The 23,181-nt window shown below is 40.2% G+C and overlaps 1 protein-coding gene across 2 annotated transcripts in view; it reads left to right on the forward strand.

Moving 5' to 3' along the window:
* The window catches only part of TTLL9 (tubulin tyrosine ligase like 9), a 787,629-nt gene that overhangs the window by 692,204 nt on the left and 72,244 nt on the right, over nucleotides 1-23,181 (forward strand). For both annotated transcript variants that reach the window (XM_044090338.1, XM_044090339.1), the window contains one exon: nucleotides 4,642-4,755. In XM_044090338.1, coding sequence (XP_043946273.1) covers nucleotides 4,642-4,755 — 114 coding nt within the window. The remainder of the gene's footprint in view (nucleotides 1-4,641; nucleotides 4,756-23,181) is intronic.

Genomic DNA, 23,181 nt, shown 5'->3' on the forward strand with positions numbered 1-23,181 from the left:
AGTACAGCAGCTATTTTGTCCTCATCTCTCAACAGGGACAGTCACCAAAGGGCACTCATCCATACTTGGCTACCTGCATTCCTTTATGATTACCCACCAGTTATACTGATAGCAAAGTTCTTACAGAAAGCTTCCATGTACGAGGCAAAAGTAATTCAGATTTCCCTCAACAAGTCTGGTTCCTAGACATATGGCCTCTTCTTCTATTACCTCCTTGGGTACTAGCTACCTGTCCGGAGCTCCTAACTCACCTGTTAAACAAGCCACACTTGGAGTTCAAGTCCTTCCAACTAACTTCATGATTTCTCCATTTTCAGTAATAACCAAGGACCCCTCACTACCGTCTAGAGTGGCACAGTCTCAGATTCACAGAAATCTTTCACTAGAAAAGTATACAAAACTCAGTGACTCCAACAGAGCTCATGAACTTTGCACTGTAACTTCCAATGGGCGGAGCCTTAGCCTTTTGACAGAATCAAATTATGTCCTCACATTGCAAAGAAATATTCATATCTCTGGAGCCATGGGAGTTATGAAAGAAGTATAAATGCAAACCCTTCAGCCCAAACTATTTTTATAGGGGTAGTTCTTTTTAGGTTCTAGATCTTAAATGGAATTTTATAAGTCATAGTAAACACAGAAACTATTACGTTTATATTTTGTAAATAACTTACAATATCTTAGCAACCACTCAAGTTACACACATACTGTCAGCAGCATTTTATTAATCTAGCTGAGAGCTTTCATTTGAGGCTAAGGAGTTCTGTCCGTGTTACTTGGTTGTTGAGATATTTAGGGAAATGTGAAAAATATATCTCTATAAACTGATATAATAAAAACAGTTAATATCTCTTAACCTGCACTAGACAGAGGTCAAATATTAATGCAGTTTAGTTTGCAATTGTGTAACCTTTAAGATAAAATCTTTTGAAACCTTATACATAGCATGGTTTTGGAATTATTGATGCAAATATGAACAAGCAATTTTTGATACCTAGAGACGTCAGTAGGAGTTAACTGCAGATGCACCTGGAGACGTCACACAGATTTAATGAGTTAAAAAAGTTTTCTGCATGGTTATTTTATTTATGCTTTGTTGACTAGGTTAATCCCAATAAGCTAGTGGCCTGTTTTCAGGGAGTGACATAAAGTGACATTTATACTACTAGAGAATTTTTGTCCAGGGCTTTGAAGAACGTCTCCTACCCTTTTCAATAGGTTCCATGGGATCTTTTTACATCCACCTGAACTAACACCAACTGAAGCAGATAGGACCTCGGTTTAATGTCTCATTTGAAGGATGACACAGTCAGGAGTTCAGCACCCTCCTTATGCTACACCACAGTGTCCATAATCCATCTATATGGTGTAAGAATAACCCCAACCTTCTGCATCAAAGACAAGTGTGCTACCCCTTGTGCCAGTGACACTTTTATAGGCAATGGATAATTGGCTTGACCCTTTTTCTGTCTACTTCCTTCCATTCTGGACTTCTTGGCAGACCTTTTTCATTCCAGTGAAGCTATTCTATTACTAAGATGCATTTGGCAGCTATTTCCAACTTTCAGTTGGAATCAAATGATTCGTACATAGCATCTCTGAAAGTTTTTAAAGCTTTCCTAAAAGACACTTTTCTACTGAGACTTCCTATTAAAGATCCATTTCTTTCTTTTTTGTTGCAAGCTATCACACAATCTTCCCGTGTGCCTGCCTGCACTGTTGAATTGAAGTTTCTTTGTTGGAAATCCTTGTTCTTTCAACTATACGTCTTGTCCTGCAAACATCCTTATTTGATATTACTCCAAGCTTCCTGCCTAAGATGGCCACTGAGTCAGCCTTGAACAAAGTTATAAATTTCCCTGTCTTTTTTCTTAATTATTCTGTCAAAGGAGAATACATTTGGCATTCTTCAGATGTTCACTGTTAACTCAGATTTTGTTTGAACTGCAAAGTCATTATGGAAAGATGACCAACTATTTGTATCTTATTCTAAAACCAGATTGGGATCCAAAATCTTGAAGTCACATTGTCTGGATTGCTATCCAGCTGCATTTCCTTTGTTTATAATTCAAAGTGAGTACATCCCTCAACCAAAGACCACTCTCTACTAAATCTGCTTCAATTTCCACTGCCTTTTTCAAACATTCATCATTGGATGATATTTGTGATGCAGTAACTTGCTCTAACATACAAACCAGATCTAGAGCAACCTTTGATTCCTCCATATTCAAAGAAATCCTGCCAAGATGCTACACAGGGATCTCAGTAGCTGGGGACTCTGTCCCAAATGTGCAGAAAGATAGAGAGGACAACATAGAATACAAAAGTTATTTAGTTTACTACAATGCTAGACCTTTGTGTTCCCTCTACATCCATCTCAATATCCCATCCTCCTTTCACCCCTTCCAAGGAGCCATAATATCCTTTGTTTTGTTTCTGCAGGGTTATAATGGTCCAAGCCTGAAGCATTCATAGGACACTTCTGTTAGCCACAAATTGTTCCCTTTTTGGGGGAATTTCCTTTCCAGGGGTATTCCCATTGGATTTTAGGGCAAACTCAATCTGAGGTGATACTACTAGAGCAGGGCATTCTGGGGCAAAGCAGCTTGAATGCTGAAGAAGCTTTGAAGATATTGCTAGCTCAGATCCATCCCAAAGGGTATAACACAACTGTTGAGGTGGACAGAAAACAAAAACAAGTATCAAGCAATGTGGTAAGTACGTAACTTTCATTTCTATGCCTGTTTCAGCCCAAGGGAAACAGAAAGCTAAAGAAAATGGGAACTCTCAAGAAGAACATGGGAACTATGGGAACTCTCAAGAGGAACATGGGAACTTACTATGCAAACTATGGTGGGGCCATAACATACCTAGGAAAAAGGACAGTGTAAAAGCTCTTGTCACCCTTCTCAAGCACCTAATAGTGCTCACCTTCCAAATCAAGTAGGGTAATACAAGACAGCCCTGGTGCAAGTTTGTCTACTCATCCAGTCACCAAGATTAGCCTTTAAAGTAGTCAAAGAAGTACTTTGACCAGTAATGGTAATGTATTCCATAGGCTAGGAAAATGTTGACCTATCTCTCTAGAAAGTGAAGTTAAAGCAGAATGAGATTTTTTTTGTCTAGAACTACATTTTATAGCAGGAGATATTGACCAAGCTGCAGTGCCAGTGTTTTTTGGAGAGGAAGCTGGACCTTCCACCTCATTACAAGCTAGTGAAGAAAAATGCTGAGTTAATTGATTTACAGGAAAGCCACACAGACTTTAAAAATGCACAACAGGATGATGAGACTTTAATTGGGACAAAAGAATTTAACCAAGGTTGTAGGGTGGATGGTGAACTGGATGTTCCCATTACTTCTTAACCCTAATATGAGTTAAATTTACTTCCTGTATAGAGTAATAAAGATAGGGAAGAACTTCTACATCATGTGCTAGTGTAAAAATGCCAAGACTATATATGACACTACTAATAAAACTTGCCCATAGTCACAAGTTAATAGGTCACCTGTGGATATATGAGTACTAACCAGATTTTATTAGCCAGGCATCATGGAAGGGATAAAACAAGTCTATGTTTCATATCTAGAATGTCAGAAAACTGCACCCCATCCTTGTTTTAAGAGTCCATTTATCCCAAAGCCTACTATAGAGGTCCATCAAATGCACAGCTATGGACACTGTAAGGACACTAGTAAAGCGTATCCCTGAATGTTAGTACATGCTAATAATAATGGACTATACTACAAAATGTCCAGAAACAGTGGCTTTTATATAAGGCTATTTCAGTATTAGGGAAAGAAGGTATAACTTCTTAGGTTTTGTGTACTTCTGTTAGTATATAATATGAAGGGAATTGGGTCGCTTTTACTAACTGTTTGCTAATGATCACATTTCATGCTTCCTGGATTACCGCAGATGATTATTCTGACAACTGGATTTTCTTGCAGGCTCTCTGAATTCTTGACTATTAGGAAAACTCCTGAGAGAAAGCAACACTATCCCAGCTTCAAAGAAATCAGAAAATTGAAAAAATGTAATATTTACAAGTCTATGAGAAGGGAAGAAGATAAACATTGGTGGAGACTATATGAAAAACAAGGCAAAAGGGAAGAGAGGGAGAAGTGACAAGTTGGATAAAAGGGAAATTAGAAAAGAAGATGAGGAGGGGATTGAAATTCCTTTTCAAGATACAATGTCTAGTTTTACTCAAAAGTGCTTGGCATGCTTCCACTTAGTGCTACCATTTGCTGACTGCCTTGCTGTCTTACACTTTTGTAACTGCACTTTTCCTCACCTCAACCCCATTTGGGATTGGGTATGAATGGCAAGCCCTCCTTAATACCCCAAGTTATGAGTACTTTCCTCTGGATAATCACACAGCATGATGTAGCCTGGCAGGCTCAGTGGCCTCCTCATTGTGGGCCAGCAGTACTGTTGCTACACATCATAATGTTGTCTCAGTTGTACTATTCTAACTTCCCATTCAGAAAGTTTTGTTAGTGTTGATTCATGCTATGCATTTGCAATTCCAAACATTTTACTCAGTATAATATGCATGTGCATGCAGTTTTGTAGCTATTGCGAACTGTCAGGTAGGTTTTCACATCTGTGTTATTGTGACCTTTCATTCTGTGCAGGTGGCTTCTGGAAGTAAATGCTTCTCCATCTTTAACTGCTAGTAGTCAAGAGGATTACGAGTTGAAATGCCATCTGCTTGAAGATATGCTCCATGTCGTTGACATGGAAGGAAGGTTAGTATAACAGTACTCACCTTTATTCTCTATAGTACAAGGGAAGTTTATCTGGAAAATGTAAAAAACAAAAGTACACATAACTCAGATATTTTGGCATAATTTTAAAACACTTACAAATATGATACCTTGTAAGATAATAATGATAGTTTGGCTATTGTCATTCTGTTTGTAGTCTACATAGTTAGTACAGTCTTAGAGAAAATAATTAGTATTGAGAAATTCTTACCCCAGGAATCCTCTCCCATTAGGCTTTTCAGAAAAATAAATCATCCATTTGAATAGTGTTCACTTAACTGAGTTTCAAGAAGTAATATCTGTGATATAGTTTCATGGAAGAGGGTGTATCTCTCCATTCTGTACAAAAGTGTAATTTTACACATCTCATTCTACTATACCTGACTGAGCAAGGAGGTATACAGCCCTCCATTTTTGTACTGTCTGGACTAGTTAATTATGTTAGCTGGCCGCAGCTAGTTATCCAGTGGAACCACTTAATAAAATACTACATTAGCTGGCCTTGGCTGATATTTGGACAGATTTCTAGCAGTGCTTTTAAACAGTACCAGCTATGTTGTGTAAATTTCTTAGCCTAGCTTGATATTTTCTGAATGATTATTGAAGCTCCATGTCCTCTTGCTGAGGCTCAGGTACATTTTCAAGAACAATTTTAGAAGATTTAAAGATTTAATTTTTGTATGTTGTTTTGTGTGTGGGGAGTAAGTTTGATGTTTATTTTGTGCACATCTGCAAAGGATCACATGGAGTGTCTCAGTTTTCATTGAAGTAGCACTGCTACTGCCAGATACTTCGATGCCCTTTTATGTGGATTCACTGACTAACTTTTTTAATCATATAACTCAGAAAAACAAACAGCAACTATTTTCTTTAAGCTGATAACATATGTTGACCCCACCTGATACATTATTAGCACTTTTATGAAATTCTTAGAACTACCAGGAATACCAATTTGATTTGCAATTACAGTATTGTGATAATAGTGTTTTTTTCCTGCACTATTAGCAAGATGATATTGTGAAAGAGAAAATTTGGACGTAACTAAAACTATGGGGGCATTCTGACACATTCCATAGTGCTTTATTCAGAATTTTTTTAGGAGTTTAGTTTAAAAAATGGAATCTTTTGATTATCATATTGTTTTTAATTTTACCCATCAGAAGAGTTTTCTCCTATTAGAACTGCTATAACTTATATGATTAACAGGATATGAATAATGTTTTGTCATTGAAGCAAAACTATTTGACATATAAATAGTATTAAGTTACATGATTGCATTTCTGTTTCCTAATTATTTATCCATTATTTTAGCATAATTATCCAATCAGTGTTATAATATTTTACTATTTTTCTTAAGTGGAGGGAAATTTTATGGTGACTGATAATTCGTTGGAAGGTAATTGAATCCCCATCTAAGTCTGAGAATAAGTGTATTTGTGCTAGGTGTGCTCTAGATGGATAAAGCTCTATGACCCAAATAACCTGGGTTCATATCGTGTTCTGTGAGCTGGAGAAGTCGGTAAGGAGAGGAGGGAATGAGTGTTCACTGCCAACATGCCCGATTCGCAGGGAGAGAGATGCAGAACACTGTGCTACTTCAGTGACCTGTAGTGAATCCTTGGGCTGATGTAGCAACATGAAGGGCCATGGAATTTACTTGGTGTACACCAAGCAATGTAGGCACGCACTCTACCCAGAAGTCAATGTAGATGCAGAAGGCAGCAGGCATCTCAGGGCCAGTATTGTGCTTCCCAGCTGGATCTGCAGTGGGATGGAATTATATTAATTAAACAAACTCCCCTCACTGTGTCATGGTATTGTGGCTGGGTGCTTCCATGGCCTGGAAACACTTACAGAACACCACTAAATGCAGCTGACTTCAGTGTGGGGAGTGAATTTTGACATTCAGGCCACTGGCAAGGGGCAGCAAAGGCTGGAACCAAACTGGCTTTGTGGCTGCCTAGATCATAGTCCTTGTACTTCATTAGGCATGAGCTCAAGCAGACCTATGGTTGGAAAGCAGGAGGGGGAAGAAGAGTCAGGGGAACAAGTGTGTTAGTGGCAGATAGCTGTTAATGACTGCTATATGTATCTTTTTTCTCTCTGGGATTTAAATGTGTTTTTGAAAGACAGCTCTTCTTGACTTCCATTTGTGATTTTTTTTCTTGTGAGTTTGTATGTACCACTAATTGTGAACACTACTAGACTTTACTATTAAGACTGAATTAAAGCTTTGAAAGGTTTTTCTGTCACAGTAAAATTATAATTCACAGCTCTATAACACCTCTCAGACCACTTATGGAATATGAATATTTCATATAAATATCCAAAGCATCAGTAATAAAATAACAGAGCTGCATAGCTATATCCATCACCATTAACCTGATATTCTAGCTACTATTGAGACCTGGTTAAAACCCAGTATATCAGATGAAAATATACTTGAGTCTATATTATGTTATCGAAAAGGCATTACAGTGAATGTCTTTTCGTCGCCCCTTAAACATCGAACTGCCAGTTACGCAAATGGCCGATTCAGCAATTTTTTTTCTAGGGAACAAAATCACTTGGCCATCATCGTGAATTTGCTCCTTTCCCCACTGTAGTGCGATCTTGGAGTTGGTATATTTAGTTAAGGGGGTGTGGGGGGCAAAGCCCCCCACCTTGAGATGTTTGTAGTAATGTTTCGTTTCTGGTCAGCCAAGCGATTTTTTTTCTTCCTAGGAAGAAATTAGCTGAATTGGCCATTCAAGTAACTGGCAGTTTGCTGTTTAGGGGGTCGATGAAAAGGCATTCGCTGTAATGCCTTTTCAATAACATAATATAGACCCAATGTACTCCAGCCAGGCTCTGACATTATTGGAACAGAGAGATTTACCAAAACAGGTGGAGGGATATACATATTAAACTCAAACCAGCTGAAGCTTCTTGGTCAGTATTGATCAGTGTACTACCACCATAAAAATATAAATAAAAATAAATAAACTTTGATTTAATTATGCCAATATTTAATTCATTCAAATTCTTACTAACTTAATTATAAACAACTACACTCAACGTAGCAGTCACATAAATCCTACCACACCCGAACAATAAGAATATTTTTACTCTTGAAGATATTTTATTCTGGCTCTCTACTACTAACACAAAACACTATTCTCTCACATTGTTGGGTGATGCAAACCTTGATTAGGCCAATACCAGCAGTAATGCATACTATACACCGAACATCAACCTTTATGATTTCACATGAATAATAACTGACACTAAAAAATAGACCAAAGTAGTGGCAAGGAAAGAATTATTGATTAGATACTAATAACTCAGACTAGTCACATTCTCTCTTCAAGTACCTTACTAGTCTCCCACAATGGCTATTATCCAATCTTTGTTGCTTCGGGTCAGCAGAAAATCAACAAAATTTTTTTTCAAGGTGCTGGGAGCTAAAAGGCATTTCTGTAAGGATACTTTCCATGAATTATTAAAACAATATAAATGGCACTGTCTAAAATCTCTACTCGTAGAGGAGTCTAAAAACTACTTTAACCACATGACATTTGTGGTACACTGAAACTTCAGCAAGTAAGTTCTCTCTAATAAAGAAAGCTACAATAAAAGCTAAAATCTATCACTAGTTCCTGACCTCCTTGCATCTAAATGTCTTCAATTGCATCTGATATAATGGCCTACCCTGCTGCAATTCTTATTAATAGATCCATAACTGAATTGTATGTTCTAGTCTTGTGTAAGCAATGCCATGTAATACTAATTTATAAGGCGAAATAAACAACTCCCGTAGTAATTTCACACCTATTGCCATACTATCCCCAAGCTCTGAAATACTTCTAAAATGTACATTACAGTATGAATAACAATTTATCTCCTACACAACATAGTTTTCTGCTTGGATTCAGCAATGGCCCCAAGACGTTTCTACCCAGCAATATAGATGTTCCACAAGGCTCAATACCTGGACCAATTCTGTTCAGTATCTTTGTAAACAACATGCCTAACAAAATACCTGCTGCTATATTAATACGGTACACTGATGTTATCTGTACTACTAATTCCCTCAGTCAGTTGCAACATTTCACACAGTTTAACCATCAAAGCCTAGAGCATTGGCACAAAACTAAAATCTTTTAATACATGCCAGTAAAACTAAACTACTTGTGTTTGGCTTAATTGAAATCTAATTTACTTCACAGAATAACATACTAGTTGAACAAGTCTCTCTTGCCAAACTTTGAAGCATATTCATAGATCATAAATTATCCTTCAAGAAACATATTGAAAGAAGGAAAAAGTTGAGTATGTTTTACAAATGAATGCCATGCCTAATCGAACAAGCACAACTAAATGCACTCTGAACTCTTTTACTACCCAGGTTACTATATGTCTTCTCTACTTTTACTGCCATTACAAAATCTCAGCTTCATAAGCTAGAACAACCATACAATAACACTGCAAAATATACTACCCATGATTGTAAAGCATTTCATAAGATTAATTGGTTAGAACTTTAAAAAAAAATAGGATTTAACCAGTTAAAAGCTACTAATAAAGGTCTCTGGCTGACTACGTTTGCAGATGACTGGAAGCTAGGAGCAGTCATTGAATCTCCAAATGCCTTCGCCATCCTGCAGGAAGGTTTGCCTCAAATAAATAACTGCTGTAAAAATCATGGTCTGAAACTAAATGCCAGAAAATGCATTATTGCATTCTTTGGGAAGTCATCTACCCCAGGGAACTACCGCATTGACAATATGCCACTAAGAGTTGACCCAGTTGTTCAGGATTTGGGAACTTGTGTGGACAGTGACCTAACTTTTGACCAACATGTGTCCATTTTTTGTAAGAAAGCCCTTCTGTATTGCACAGCTTATAAACAAAGTGATTGTGTCTAGATCTAGGGATGTCATTGTCACCCTTTACTCAGCTCTCATTAGGTCAGTCATTGAATATAATGCCCCCTGTAGCATGTATCTGTCTAGACACAAGCAACAACTGGAATGCCCACAGAGATAACCTACTAAAAGGCTACAAAGCCTGAACAACACATCCTACATGGACCATCTCAAAGCCCTGTCACAATACTCGGTATCCTACAGACTGCTAAGAGGTGACCTGTGTCTGGCATACAAGGCATCTTCCAACCCTTTACCAATGGATTTACTGCACATAAGCAAGTCAAATGGCATCAAAAATACTCAGTCTATGGATCCAAACCTCTTCTGCAACATCAAAAGAATGGTTTGGAGGAACAGGTATATTTCGCAGGGGATATCACTGCTGTAGAACAGACTCCCAGTCACATAAAACAAAGTTCATCCCTGTCTATTTTAAAGTGCAGTTTAGATCTACGGACAGGAAACAGAAGATTTAACGCAGGACTGCCCCCTGTGCAACTAGTGGACAGATGCAGCTCCTAAATGCTTTATCCCATGCATGGGTTCCCCCTCAAGTTATCTGTGGTATTTATTCTCATTAGGGGTAATATATAATTATAGACCATGAGATGAGTAAGGCCAATCTATAACCAAATGGCGTAGGTTATTTCTAGAATAAAAAGGGAAATTGGCTAGACTTAAAATGGCCCACAAGGGCAGCTAGCGCAGTACTTACCTATGAACCTATAAAAAAGGACACACAAAATTCTACATGAACCTAACAAATGCATACTCATTGTAACTTGATTTCCAAAATATATGCCTAGCAGAAACTTATGATTTCAGACCCCAAACCACTTAGACGTTGTCAAATCAAGCAACCACTTTGGTGAATCTGTAGATGAAGCCAAGCTGTGGAATTCCACTCCCCCACATCTTTGACATTAGAGTAAAAGTAAACATTTTTGAATGATCTAAAAAAACTGCCTAACTTGTACTTGGACCTGAACTTGAATGAAAAGTTTTTCTCCATCAGTCATGGTTTCTCACCCTCATCATCTACCTATTTTAACGACTAGACTATCAACTTTCTTAACTTTATATTAACTGGAGGCACATACTTGTGATATATTTAATTATAACCTTCATTACGGGTATGTTTTATTTATGTACAAATGTATTTTGTGTTTGTATTCTATATGCACATAAGAAGGTCTATGTAAATTAGATTTTTTTACCTGTTATGTAACCGTGAATCTTTTCTCACTGCGCCTTCACTGAAAATTGGCTTTTAACTCAGTTTGATTATTCCTAGTCAATAATCAAATAAATACATTGAATAAAAGTTGTAAAAGAAAGGTTTAAGAGTCTGAAAAGTGTACAGAGCCTGACTAAAAAATGTAATGTTTGAACATTTTTAAGAGCATAAATGATTAGAAAGAAGGGAGCAAAGGAAAACATTTAAAAGTGATGAAGCTTTATTCAACCTTGGCTGTGCTGGAAAGACAGTCTCAAAGATTCCAACAACAGCTGTAATACAGCCTAAGCACTGAAAAAGAAGTTATACTTTTATTGTTTTTTTGGTGTGGAAAAGTCTAAGTGGGATTGTCAGAGAGATGAAGAAAGTAGACAGGAGTATAAGGAGATGAGGAGCATGGAGAAGAGAGGTGGCGAAGTCTAAGGATAAGGCATATGGAGAGTTATATGAAAGGTTGAATACTAAAGAGGGAGAAAAGGACCTGTACCGATTGGCTAGACAGAGGGACCAAGCTCGGAAAGATGTGCAGCAGATAAGGGTAATAAAGGATAGTGAGGGAAACGTACTCACAAGCGAGGAGAGTGTGTTGAGCAGATGGAAGGAGTACTTTGAGGGGCTGATGAATGAAGAGAATGAGAGAGACAGAAAGTTGAATGATGTAGGGATAATGAATCAGGAAGTGAAACAGATTAGCAAGAAGGAAGTACGGACAGCTATGAAGAGGATGAAGAATGGAAAAACTGTTGGTCCAGATGACATACCAGTGGAAGCATGGAGGTGCTTAGGAGTAATGGCAGTGGAGTTCTTAACCAGATTGTTTAATGAACTCTTGGAAAGTCAGAGAATGCCTGAAGAGTGGAAGAAAAGGTGTTTTGATACCTATTTTTAAGAATAAGGGTGATGTGCAGAGCTGTAGTAACTACAGAGGGATTAAACTAATCAGTCACAGCTTGAAGTTATGGGAAAGAGTAGTGGAAGCTAAGTTAAGAAGGGAGGTGATGATTAGCGATCAGCAGTATGGTTTCATGCTGGGAAAGAGCACTGCAGATGCAATGTTTGCTCTGAGACTGTTGATGGAGAAATATAGGGACGGTCAGAAGGAGCTGCATTATGTCTTTGTGGACTTGGAGAAAGCATATGATAGGGTGCCTAGAGAGGAGTTGTGGTATTGTATGAGGAAGTCAGGAGAGGCAGAGAAGTATGTAAGAGTGGTACAGGATATGTACGAGTGTAGCGTGACAGTGGTTAAGTCTGCAGTGCGAACGCACAGACAAGGCTACAGTATATCCCCACCATCACCAAACACTCGACCAAGGTACTGTCCCGTACTTCTGTACGTGCCTATAAACTAAAAATTTCACTTTAAAGGGAAGGTCGCCTCACCAGGTGCGAACGCACAGACAAGGCTACAGTATATCCCCACCATCACCAAACACTCGACCAAGGTACTGTCCCGCATTCTATGCGTGCCTATAAACTAAAAATTTCACTTTAAGGGAAGGTCGCCTCACCAGGTGCGAACGCACAGACAAGGCTACAGTATATCCCCACCATCACCAAACACTCGACCAAGGTACTGTCCCGTACTTCTGTACGTGCCTATAAACTAAAAATTTCACTTTAAAGGGAAGGTCGCCTCACCAGGTGCGAACGCACAGACAAGGCTACAGTATATCCCCACCATCACCAAACACTCGACCAAGGTACTGTCCCGTACTTCTGTACGTGCCTATAAACTAAAAATTTCACTTTAAAGGGAAGGTCGCCTCACCAGGTGCGAATGCACAGACAAGGCTACATTATATCCCCACCATCACCAAACACTCGACCAAGGTACTGTCCCATACTTCTGTACGTGCCTATAAACTAAAAATTTCACTTTAAAGGGAAGGTCGCCTCACCAGGTGCGAACGCACAGACAAGGCTACAGTATATCCCCACCATCACCAAACACTCGACCAAGGTACTGTCCCGTATTTCTGTACGTGCCTATAAACTAAAAATTTCACTTTAAAGGAAAGGTCGCCTCACCAGATGCGAACGCACAGACAAGGCTACAGTATATCCCCACCATCACCAAACACTCAACCAAGGTTAATATTATCTGTATTCAAGAAAAATAACACCCTTATGTGATATCAGTCAAAGCCATATACTGGGTTCAAAAACACAGCAGTAAACCCCATAGCTGTTAAATAATCACCTTCCAGCATAATAAAAGTTAAATTTATAGCAGTTAAAAGTTAAATTTGTAGCAGTTAAAATTGAAGCCTGTACTCCCATTAGATTACTTACTCTATCAAATTACTTACTCTACTCATAGGACCAAAAAAGACTGGGACTGGATTAGCATGGCATGATTAAGTATAATTTTTCTGCATTTTCTTGCTGCCTTTAGCTAATTCCGCCTAAAACACTGATTTTCTAGAGTTTATGTGATTTAAAAGGCTTGTTCATAGGTTCATAGTTTCATACTAGGCTATCTGCCCTGGGGCAATTATAAGCCTAGCCCGATTTTGTTTGGCTTACGCCACACCTTGATATGAGTATACTGTGCTCTTTTTAAGGTTTAGTTTGCTGTGCCTCTGTCTAATAGTGACAGGGAAGAAATCCCCGGGACAAACCTACGATCTCCCATCCACTCATCAAGATTCTTCTTGAAGAGATTCAGTGAGGTGCTCTGCCTAACATGAATTGGAATTCTGCTCCAGAGCGAAGGGAGCCTCTGGGTTATGAATCTGTCCCTCCAGCAAGTTCTATTTATTTCAGTGCTGAGGTTCAAGTCCCTCGAGCATGTGGCTCTAAGGGATTTAGATTTACTGAGGTGGAGCATGTCCATTAATTCTGGATTGGACATAGCTTTATATGTCAGGCATAGATCGCCTCGAAGTAGGCGGTATGCAATTGAGTAGAGCTGGAGTTTTTTTAACCGAGCAGCATATGGCATCTGTTTGAGTCCCTTGATCCTCTTGGTGAGGTACTTTTGGGGTCTTTCTCATTGCTGCAGGTGTCGGGTAAGGTACATCCCAAAAGAGGCATTGTATTCTATGATGGGCCTGATGATGGATGAATAAAGGGGCACAATTACCTCTCTTGATCTAGATGTGAATCCTTTCATGATGAGGTGGGCTATGTAAAAGGTCTTTCTAACCACTTTGGCAATGTGGTTGTCAAAGGAGAGATTGCTATCAACTTGGGTCCCCAGATCCCTAATTACTTTCTCTGTACTTAATGGGTTACCGCCTATGTGGTAATTTGTGGGCACATTGTTTTTGCCAAAGGGTATGACTATACACTTTTTGGCATTTAGCTTTAGACCATGGCTCTGGCACCAGTTATCCATCTCTGTGAGACCTTTTTGAAGGATGTTTGTGTCAGCTGGAGAGTTGATTATGGCGCCTAGTTTGCAGTCATCTGCGAACTTGGTGAGCCATAGTCCTCCCACATTGGCCTGTACCTCAGAAAAGTATATACAGAACAAGAGCGGTCCCAGGACAGAACCTTGTGGGACGCCACTTGTGACCGGTTTCAAGTCTGACATGGCTCCACCAACTCTCACTCTGTGGGTTCTGTCTTTGAGCCAGTTTGCAACCCATCTTGTGACATAGGGGTTTATATTTAAGTTGGATAGCTTATCTATGATGCCCGAGTAGGGTATTGTGTCAAATGCCTTTGCTAGGTCCAGATAGGCTGTGTGGACTACCTTCCCTTCATCTATGGCTTTGGTGACTGTTTCGAAGAAGTCAACCAGGTTCAAAAGGCAGGATCTGCTGTTGACGAAGCTAAACTGGGTAGGATCTAGTGTCTGTAGGTCCCCAATGTCTTTGTTTATGAGCTCCATGATGATCCTCTCCATAGCCTTGCAGACTAAGCTAGTCAGGCTTATGGGGCGATAGTTTCCAGGGTCCGCAGAGGCTCCACCTTTGTGGAGTGGGACCACTGTTGCTGTACGCCATTCTGTGGACACATATCCTGTATTGAGGCTGAGATTGTACAGCTGTTTTATTTGAGGGATTAGTTCTTCTTGGAGTTCATGTAGGACGCAACCCGGGACGCCATCTGGTTCCATGGAAGCAGTGTTTTTTGCTTTGGAGAGGGCAGCCTTCACCTGAGCATCAGAGATGTTTGGGAGGCAGCCCTCTGCCGGGATAGATACTTGCTCTTTTATTGGGGGGGAGGGGGGGAGTTTGCACTGAACCTGTCTGCTAGGATATTGGCGATGTCTGTGGGTTCAGTGTATTTTTTGTCGTTTAGAATCAACTCAGAGCAAGTATGGGAGTTGCATCCCAGGTTCCTAACATAAATGAAAAAAGCCTTATGATTGTCTTTAGTGTCCTGAGCAATTTTTCTCTCGAAGCTGGCCTTGGAGGATTTTATGAGGGATCGTAATTTTTTGCTAGTACTGATCAGAGATCCCTTCCCTATTAGGGATTTTGCTCTATTATGTAGTATCTTCCTCCTTCTGTTGTACAGTTTATTTATGGCTGGGGTCCACCAGACTAGACGCCTGCCTTTGGATGTTTGGGTTTTGGTTTTGTTTGGGATAGCATGATCCATGCATTCCTGGAGATGTCCGTAGAATGCGTTTATATAGGATTCTGCAGTTTGGGCTGTAGTTTCCACTGGCCCTGGGGCCTTGAAGGATTCCACTTCGGTTTTGAGAAGTGAGAAGTTCGCTTTTGAGAAGTTTTTCACTGTGGTTTTCTGGGCTGGGGGTGGGGTCGGGATGTGGACATCCAGTGAAATTAATTTATGGTCTGATCTTACCAATGAGGGATATACTTCAGGTGTGGAGCATAGACTCCCCATGTTGGTAATGATCAGGTCTAGTATATTATCCCCTCTTGTGGGAGTAGTGACTAGTTGTTCCATAGCATTTGAGTTTATAATTTCCAGGAACCTTTGGGCTAAGGTGCTGGGGCTTGAGTAGTGCTCCCAGTCTATGTTTGGGTAGTTGAAGTCACCCAATATAATGGTGTTCGGAGAGATCTTCATGTTCTCCAATGTTTTCAGGAAAGCCGAGTGGGATTCCTGACTTTGAGAGGGTGGTCTGTAGGATGCTATAAACTGAAAAGCAGTCTTGCAGTTAGTTGCACATGGATGGTCTCCGATACTTCGTGCAATGCCACTAACCTGGAGGTGTGGATATCCTTGATAAATATGGACACTCCCCCTCCTTTTGTGGTTCGGTCCAGGTTTTGGGGCCGAAAAGCATGATATGAGGTATAACCTGGTAGTGCTGGGGTGCTATCTGGAGCCTTGAACCAGGTTTCTGTCACTGCACAGATATCGATGTTCTCCATACTGAGGAGAGCTTCGAGTGCGTGCATCTTGAGGTTAAGACTTCTGGCGTTTAGCAGCATTACCCTTAGTTTCTTGTTTCTTCTGCTGTCTATGGAGGTGGGTTTGACTTTTGAGCCTTGCCTAAAAAATGTACTATGGGGGTGGCAAGAGCCTTTGCCAATATCCGAATGCCCAGTGGTGACAAGTGCAAGCCGTCCCTAGCGAAGCAACGTGGCTTGTCGAGCATGTCATCCCAGGCTGACAGACACTGGATCCCCTTAGAATGACACCAAAATTTTAGCCAACTGTTAAAATCGATCATTTTGTCTTTGTACTGTGGCATCATTCTAGGTGAGGGTAAGATGCTGCTCAAGGTCAGGGTCATACCGGCGTGGGCTACATAATCAGAGAGCTCCTCTATGTCTCTTTTCATGTAGTCCAGGGAGGTACGTCTCAGGTCATTCACACCAGCATGTACAATGACTGAGTCATATTTGTATTTGCTTTGGAGTGACCTGAGTGCTTGCGTTATGTGGCGGATCCTAGCGCCCGACAGGCAGCTCACTGTGACCTTCTCTTTATTCAACCTGGTGAGCGGGACATCAGTGTGTCTGACAATAGAGTCACCTATTACAAGAGTATCAGGTGTGTTATTCAGCCTTAAGGGCTGTGGCTGCTTGGCACACTGACTTTGTGGGCTATGTGTTGTGCGTGTTTTGTTTTGGGGTAGCGTTTGCTTGGATGTCTGCTTTGGAGGTCACTGTTGCTTAGGTAGATTTTTATTTAGAGCCTCCAAGTATGTTTTGTGTATTTATGTGTTTGGTTCGCTGATGTGGTGGGACTATGTGATACTGGAGTTGTGTTGTGTGAGGTTACCTTCTCCTCCTGACTGGTTTCACCAGTTTTGAGATGAGAGAGCTCAGCCTCCAGTTTGGCTATATGGTTGCATCTCTCACATATATTTGAACCTGTTTGGAGGAGGAGAGGGTTGTCCGTGTACATGAGACAGTTGTAACATTGCCTCAAAATTCCCAGATTCACCAGCTGGACTGGAGAGGAAACCATTGACTGACCTTTGGACATGCTAGAGTAATATAGGGAAACTGAATTAAGACGGACTAATAGGGGACAAGGTAATTGTAGAGAGTATAAGAGTAAGTAGTGCTTATGGTTTTATAGTGCTAACTTGTAAGATTACTTATTTGGACCAGTGAAGGGCCTTAGAATGAGAATATGGTGTTTAAATTGAGAGATAGAGCAGTTCTAAGGGAAAAAGTGAAAAGCAGACTTTATGGAGCCAGGAATAGTTTAAACCCAATTAGGCGGCGCTGCCCATTGTTGCTCTATGCACAAAAACGCAAAAGAGGGATTTAAGAGAAGAAGATCAAGGAGTTAGGAATTGACCCAAAATGGCCAATAAAACTACAGTTTCAAGTCAGTAACCACTCCCACAGGGGCAGGCAGGCTGCTCAATGTTTATCACTGCCACTGATGAACAGAGAGACTTCCCTTTAGCCCAAGCAAAAAATGGCCTCCAAGAAACTTACAAACAGTTCAGAACAGCAAACCTGTAACTGAACTTTTTTAAATCTCAGAAAAGTGGGAAAAAAGCAAGATTTTTTGTTTTTTTGTTTTTTCAGAGATAGCAGAGGTTCACAAGTATCAACAAGTTATAACAGTGCAGTAAATGACCCCACACTTGAGTGCTAGGCCAGAGACAGATAAAATGCAAGTTTTGAGAAAAAAACGATTTTAAAAATAAGTGCAAACAGGAAATTCAGTAAACAGCTCTAGGTTGTGCTCTTAATACAGTTACTAATGCAGAAATCAAGTTTAACAAGCCATAAAATGCTCAAAGTAGGCGGCTATGCAGAAAAACTTAGCAAATAATCTGAAGAAAAATACTTAAAATCTCAAAAGTGGCTCCTTTCTTCTCTCAGCATTTTCTCCTCTTGGTGGGTGCTTCACCAACAGCCAACAAGTCTGAAAAGACGCCAAAACCACGAGGCAATCAGGATTTAAGACAGAAAGATCAAGGAGTTAGGAATTGACCCAAAATGGCCAATAAAACTACAGTTTCAAGTCAGTAACCACTCCCACAGGGGCAGGCAGGCTGCTCAATGTTTATCACTGCCACTGATGAACAGAGAGACTTCCCTTTAGCCCAAGCAACAAAAGGCCTCCAAGAAACTTACAAACAGTTCAGAACAGCAAGCCTGTAACTGAACTTTTTTAAATCTCAGAAAAGTTGGAAAAAAGCAAGATTTTTTTGTTTCTTTGTTTTTTTTTCAGAGATAGCAGAGGTTCACAAGTCAGCTACATCTACATATTGTACTTGTTTTAATGCCTTCACTTTAACAAAGTCATTTATGTGTTTAAATTGCCTGTTTAACTGTTGTAGGCTACACACTCAAGTGTGATAGCCATTTCTGCGGATTTAAAGTGTGTTTTTATTGTATCTGCTTTATTTTCTGAAAAAAACAAAAATATATATACTTGTTTTCCTGCCTTTCTAAGCTAGTATAGTCCGGTTTTCAGGTTAGTGATGAATTCAGGGCTGTGTTACAAGTTTCTGTGTTTGCCCATACCTTACTTGGATAGAAGGAAGTTTCTCTGTTCACTGTGAGAGAGGGAGCTTTGAGCAGCCTTTCTGTCCCTGGAGCAGTGGTTTCAGCCCAGAAATGAGTAGTTTATTGGCCATTTTGGGCTAATTTCTATCTCTTTCATTTCCCTGCTATAAAACCCGCATTTGCAGTGCCAGTTAGCTAGGGTATAACTATTCCCTGCTCCACAAAGTCTACTCCTCAATTTTTCCCTTGAAACTAGACAAACTTTCAACTTAAGCACTCAAACCATTCACCACTCATCCCGGCACTTGCTCAAAATTCATAGCAAGCACTAATAAACCTCAGCACTAGACCCCCCCCCACACACACACACACACACACATACTGTCGAGAAGGACAAGGCTCTCTATTCGACCTTACCAACCAATCAGCAAAACAATTCATTGTACCTATCCAGGCATGTCCAAAGGGCAGTTTCAGGTGTACTCTCTGGTCCAACTGGTGAATCTAGGCATTTTGAGACCATGTTACAATTGCCTCATGTACACAGACATCCCTCTCCTCCTTCCACCAAACACTAACACATACAAGAGATGCAATTATACAACCAAACTGGTGGCTAAGCTCTCTCAACCCAAGACTGGACTAGGCATTCAAGAGGAGAAGGGAATTACTTGCAGCACACTACCAGTCTCACATAGACCTATGAAACCAGCACTGGCAAAAAACACAGATAAATACACAAAAACATACTCGGAGGCTCTAAATAAAAGTCTGCAAAAGCAACAAAGACCTCCAAAGCAGACCTCCAAGCAACCTCCACCCCCAACACAAACCATGAAACACATACTTCACAAAACCTGTGTGCCATGCAATCACAGCCCTTAAGGCAAAATAACATACCCAACACACTAGTAATAGGTGACTCTATAGTCAGGCACACTGACGTCCCACTCACTAGGCTGAAAAAGGAGAAGGTTACTGTCAGCTGCCTGTCGGGTGCCAGGATCTGCCACATAACACAAGCACTCAGGTCACTCCAGAACAAGTACAAATATGACTCGGTCATTATACATGTTGGTGTGAATGATCTGAGCCGTACCTCCCTGGACTACATGAAAAGAGACATGGAGGAGCTCTCTGATCACGTAGCCCAGGCCGGTATGACCCTGACCCTGAGTAGCATCCTGCCCTCACCAAGAACGATACCACGGTATAGAGAAAAAATTATCAAGTTCAACAATTGGCTAAGGTTCTGGTGTCATTCAAAGGGGATCCAGTGTCTGTCAGCCTGGGATGACATGCTCGACAAGCCACGCTGCTTCGCTAGAGACGGCTTGCACCTGTCACCCTTAGGCTTTTGAATACTGGCCAAGGCCCTTGCCACCCCCATAGTGCCTTTTTTAGGCAAGGCTCAAAAGAAAAACCCACCGCCGTAAACAGCGCAAGTAACAAAAAACTGAGGGTAATGCTACTCAGTGCCAGAAGTCTAAACCTCAAAATGCACGCACTCGAGGCACTCCTCAGTATGGAGAAAATCGATATATGTGCAGTAACAGAAACCTGGTTTAAGGCTCCAGAGAGCACCTCAGCACTACCAGACTACAACTCATACCATACATTTCGGCCACAAAACCTGGACTGAAATACAAAAGGCGGGGGAGTATCCATATTCATCAAGGATACCCACACCTCCAGGTTAATGGCACAGCACGATGCTTCAGAGATCATCCAGGTGCAACTAACAACGTGCAAAGCTGCTATTCAAATTATAGCTTACTACAGATCATCCACCATGTCCCAGGACCCCCACTCCGCATTCCTGGAAATACTGGGAAACATAAAGGTCCTACCAAACACCCTGATATTGGATGATTTCAATTACCCAAACATTAACTGGGAGAACTACTCAAGTACAAACTCCCTTACCCAACATTTCCTAGAATTTATAAACTCAAACATGCTGGATCAACTGGTCAACACCCCCACCAGAGGTGACAACATATTGGATCTGGTCATCACCAACATGGGCGACTGGTGTTCCACATTGGACATCAACCCCTCGTTCTTTAGATCTGACCATAAACTAATCACTCTGGACATCCACATTCCGCCACCACTCCCGGTCAAAGAAACCACTGTGAAAAACTTTTCAAAAGCAAACTTCACGTTACTTAAGACCGAGGTGGGAAGTTTCAAAGCACCTATGCTTATGGATAACGCTGTCCAAGCTGCAAAATCCTTTACTAATGCACTCTACGGGCACCTATAAGAATTCATGTATTGTGCTATCCCAAACAAAACCAAGACTCACTCCTCCAAGAAAAGGAAACCAGTCTGGTGGACCCCTGCCATAAACAAGCTATACAATAGAAGGAGGAAACTAGTACAGAAAAGAGTAAAATCCCAAGAAGGGAAGACATCCCTGATCAATATCAGCAAGAAACTATGTTCCCTTCATAAAATCATCCAAGGCTAGCTTCGAAAGAAAAATTGCCATGGACTCCAAAGATAACCACAAGGCATTCTTTATCTATGCCAAGAATCTAAGTAGCAATTCTCAGATATTTAATAGATGAATTGATGAGTATATAAAAAGAGGATGTGTTCATATGGTTATTTGTTCCACTGAAGGCGAATTGCCGAGGTACCAGGATGGATGTATTAAATGGATTAAAAGGACTTTCTCTTTCATCTCACCATGTGATTGCTTCCTTATTTTGGTGTTTTTTTGAATATTGCTGCGCTGTGCTCTCTTCGTTTTTTGTTATGGAAAGACTTAATTCTGAAGGAGGTCGAAGTGGTGAGAATTTCTCATTTGCTGAACTGTTGAAGGAGAGGGAGCGTAAGTGTGCTGCTTCCGATTTATGGTCCGTGAATGTCAATGACTCATATTTGAAAGATTTTGTCCATTTAGAATGGCTGATGTCTAAAGAAATGAATATTTTCTATGACTCAAAATTACTAGAAAAATATCACCCCTAGGGGCTTACGTATAGATAAACTACTGGCTGGTGGTTTTAATGAGGATGAAAATGGCCTGCTATTGGAGTGGAGGCAGGCGGCACAGGAATGTTGTTTGAACTGGTTAAAAATCCTCATTAAAAGAAATCAAAGGGCTATTGAGAATTTGCATAAAAAAATAACTGATTTACAGCAGGAACTTACTAGCAGGAGTTCACCCGCTGTTTTTCAATTGAATTTTAAAAATATCAATGAAAAGATGGCAAAGGTTGAAAACGATGTCATGGCTCGAAAGAAATCCAAACTTAATTGGGACATTAAAGATTATCTAAAGAATAAAGTTTATAATTGGCCATGGAGGGGACGCTGTTTCCACCAGAAGTACAAAAGATGCTCAACCGGAAGTGAGGAGGTGTCGTCATGTTCATCAGTTGAGACTGGTGTGAGTCACAAAAGTGTTTCGTTTGAAAATATTGTAATGGAAGGTTCAGAAGGAGTTGTGGAGAATCGGAGAGGTGAGCAGAGCAATCAGAAGTTTTACTCTAATGTGCAAACCAGATCTGGAAGGAACCAGGGTATGGAGACCCACACTTCCACTTCACTGTCCAATTCAAAAAACTAGAAGTAAATTATTTATGTTCCTTGGAACGACAGGCATTGTTTAACTGCAGTCGTTCGGCTGATGCTTACTTGGACTCTGAAACTATTTTGGACAATGTTATCATGACTGGTTTTGAAAATGTTGCTGATGGTGTCTCTGCTAGTAATGTTGATTTTGTTTGCAGCAATTTAAATGTAGTTAACCTTTCTGTATTGTGTCTGTCTGAAGATATGCTTAGAGTTTTGCTTAAAGGCACTAAGTTTGTACCTACTAAGTTACCTTTGCTTGCGGACGTATTAGTGGATGTTAAAAAATTTGTCCGCAAACTGAATTTAAAGGTATTTTTTTCTGAACGTCAGAATCACTTTCAAGCTGAAAGTAATATTTCACCAGATGATGAGTTATTGAATTTGAGTATATATGATTATGACGAATTGGTGTTTGATGAATGTGAAGATAAAAACGATGAGTCTGACTTTTCTGAAGATGTTAACCTTTGTGTGGATGAAAGTTTTGGGAGGGGGTTATGGGCTCATTGGTGTCCCTTGTTTTTCGAGTGATAGTACCTTCATTCCTCCTAAGTGTTCGCTGGCTATAAACGCATTTGAACATGTTACATATTCTTGCATTGAAAAAGCATATAAAGAATTCTGTAGACAAAATAAGTCATTTAATTTAAACAAATGTGAATGGATGGCTTTAAAAGGGTTGAGAACAAAACTAGATAAGATAACTATTAAACCAGCTGACAAAGGGGGTAATTGGGTAGTGATGGATACTGACAAATATGAATGTATTGTTAACACCTTGTTGGGAGGGGACACATATGTTAAGTTGAATAACAAA

Source organism: Protopterus annectens, chromosome 12.part0 (genome assembly GCF_019279795.1).
Source record: "Protopterus annectens isolate FY-2018-M chromosome 12.part0, PAN1.0, whole genome shotgun sequence".
Classification (NCBI taxonomy): Eukaryota; Metazoa; Chordata; order Ceratodontiformes; family Protopteridae; genus Protopterus; species Protopterus annectens.